Source organism: Coffea eugenioides, chromosome 4, assembly GCF_003713205.1.
Source record: "Coffea eugenioides isolate CCC68of chromosome 4, Ceug_1.0, whole genome shotgun sequence".
Classification (NCBI taxonomy): domain Eukaryota; kingdom Viridiplantae; phylum Streptophyta; class Magnoliopsida; order Gentianales; family Rubiaceae; genus Coffea; species Coffea eugenioides.
This window is the reverse complement of record NC_040038.1, coordinates 18,292,291-18,294,517: the sequence shown is the minus strand read 5'-3', so window position 1 is coordinate 18,294,517 and position 2,227 is coordinate 18,292,291. Positions and strand designations below refer to the sequence as shown.

At 37.2% G+C, this 2,227-nt stretch overlaps 1 protein-coding gene across 1 annotated transcript; it reads left to right on the top strand.

Moving 5' to 3' along the window:
- The first annotated feature begins 460 nt into the window (after nucleotides 1-460).
- Nucleotides 461-2,227, top strand: LOC113769171 (putative disease resistance protein RGA3). Its single transcript, XM_027313639.1, has 2 exons — nucleotides 461-1,139; nucleotides 1,404-2,227. Exons 1-2 carry the CDS (start codon nucleotides 461-463, stop codon nucleotides 2,225-2,227), a joined length of 1,503 nt encoding a protein of 500 aa, XP_027169440.1.

Below are 2,227 nucleotides of genomic sequence, written 5' to 3'. Positions count from 1 at the left end.
TTGAATCAAACTCTAAGTTTTACACCGTAGGAAGCCCTCTGAGTCTAGTTTCAAACGCAACAAACGGAACTCAATTCCGACTTTCCTATACGAAGTTATAGCCAATTTCCCAAAGCTGCGCAGAGCCTCCTGCGAAAATTTCTAGATTTTCTAACAACTTGAGATTATGAAACTTTTCTTAACAAAATTCACTCCCTTGGCTCAAATTCAACCATTACAACAACCAAGAATCTAAGGCAAGTAAGTTCAAATAAGAGCTATAAAGACAAGTAAAATTTCAGGGTCTCACAGGATTCTTGTGACTACTCGTAACCAACAAGTAGCAAACCTCACAAGAATATCTTCTCCTCTTTGTTCCTTGAAAGAATTATCAAATGATAAATGTTGGCTCATTCTCAAAGATATTGCTTTTGGTGCTGGGGAAGTGCCAAATGGGCTGCAAGATATTATAGGGTTCAAGATGGCACAAAGATGTCGAGGCTTACCATTGGCTGCAAGTGTTCTCGGTGGCATGTTGCGCAACAAGGGAGCAGATGAGTGGCAAACTTTAGAGCTAGGGCTTCGAAGTTTAGGCAGAGATGAAAATGTTGATATTGCTAAAATTATGAAATTAAGCTTTGATCATCTTCCAAATCCATCTCTTAAAAAATGTTTTGCGTATTGTTCAATTTTTCCGAAGGATTTTCAAATGGAAAGGAATCGGCTAATCCAACTTTGGGCGGCAGAAGGATTTCTTCATTCAAATCCAGGAAACAATATGTGCATGGAGGATGTTGGTAATATGCATTTTACCATTTTGTTGGATAGTAACTTGTTTCAAGATGCAGAGAATGATGGTTATGGGAATGTTTTGAATTGCAAAATGCATGATCTTGTGCATGATATCTCCATTTCCAAATTTAAAACCACAAGTTTGAAAGAATCAAACCATGACCAGACTTTTCCCATTCGGTATCTTGCAATGGAGAGAAGTGGTGGAGAAGCAAGACCATTTCCATTGAACGAGAATTTCAAGTACATAACAACATTATTTTTATTGGAAAATATATCAACTAATGATCGTTTGATCTCATTTTTGGCTTGTTTGCGAGTGCTAAACTTAGTTTCATCAGATGCCAAGGAGCTTCCTAAATCAATTGGTAAGTTGTCTCATTTAAGATACCTCGATTCATCAAATACTCCAATGGAAACTTTGCCGGACTCCCTTTGTAAACTTTACAGTCTGCAAACATTAAGAGTTAGAAATTGTAAATCACTGACAAAGTTTCCAAATAATTTCAAGAATTTGGTGAATTTGAGGCACTTTGACTTTTTCTCTAAGGATAAATCAAGTGATCTAATGCCTCTTGAGATCGAATAATTGCATTCTCTCCGAATATTGCCATTTTTTAATATTGGTGAAGAGGTAGGGCGACAAATTGGACAATTGAGAAGTTTAAAGAATCTCAGTGGAAGCTTTGAGATACGGAATCTTGAATTGGTGAGAAATAAGGAAGAAGCCAAGTTTGCAAATCTGATCAGGAAGCCAAACATTGATGAGTTGAGATTATTATGGAATGAATTAGATAATCCGAGAGAGAATGACAGCGAATACAATCAAGTGTTGGAATGCTTGCAACCCCACCGAAATTTGAAAGGTTTGATAATTGAAAGATTTTTTGGTGATCAACTATGGACATGGATTGGAAAACTTGAGAAATTGGTGAAGTATGAATTGCTAAATTGCAAAAACTGCAAAGAATTACCAACTCTTGGACACATGCCCTTCCTTAGATCTCTTCACTTGGAAGGACTTGATGGCATAACAAGCATAGGGCCATCTTTTTATAGCGGATCAGCCGTGCATGGTGACAGTAGCAATCAAAGACCTCTAAAATTATTTCCAGCACTGGAACATCTCATTCTAAAGAATATGTCAAGTTTGAGTGAATGGACAAAAGCAGTAGTTCATGACAGAAAAATGGTGGTTTTTCCTATCCTTGAGACAATGGAGATTGATAATTGTCCCCAATTAGACATTGTTCCAAATCATTTTCCACGTCTTAAGAAATTAGACTTCATGCGCATTGGCCATGGATCAACAGTACTGTCATATATGTGCAACAGAGTCAGCACTCTCATTAGTCTTTTGATTGAGAATGTAAATGAACTCACTGAGCTACCAGATGTGTTATTCGAAACAATTCAAATCTTGCAGATCTTGTGTTGCGCGGTTGTGGTGATTTGA

Bases quoted from the DNA above. Each gene is read 5' to 3' on its own strand.
- LOC113769171 (XM_027313639.1), top strand. From the start codon at position 461: ATGGCACAAAGATGTCGAGGCTTACCATTGGCTGCAAGTGTTCTCGGT. The intron at 1,140-1,403 runs GTAAGTTGTCTC...ATATTGGTGAAG, and splicing joins GGAGCTTCCTAAATCAATTG to AGGTAGGGCGACAAATTGGA.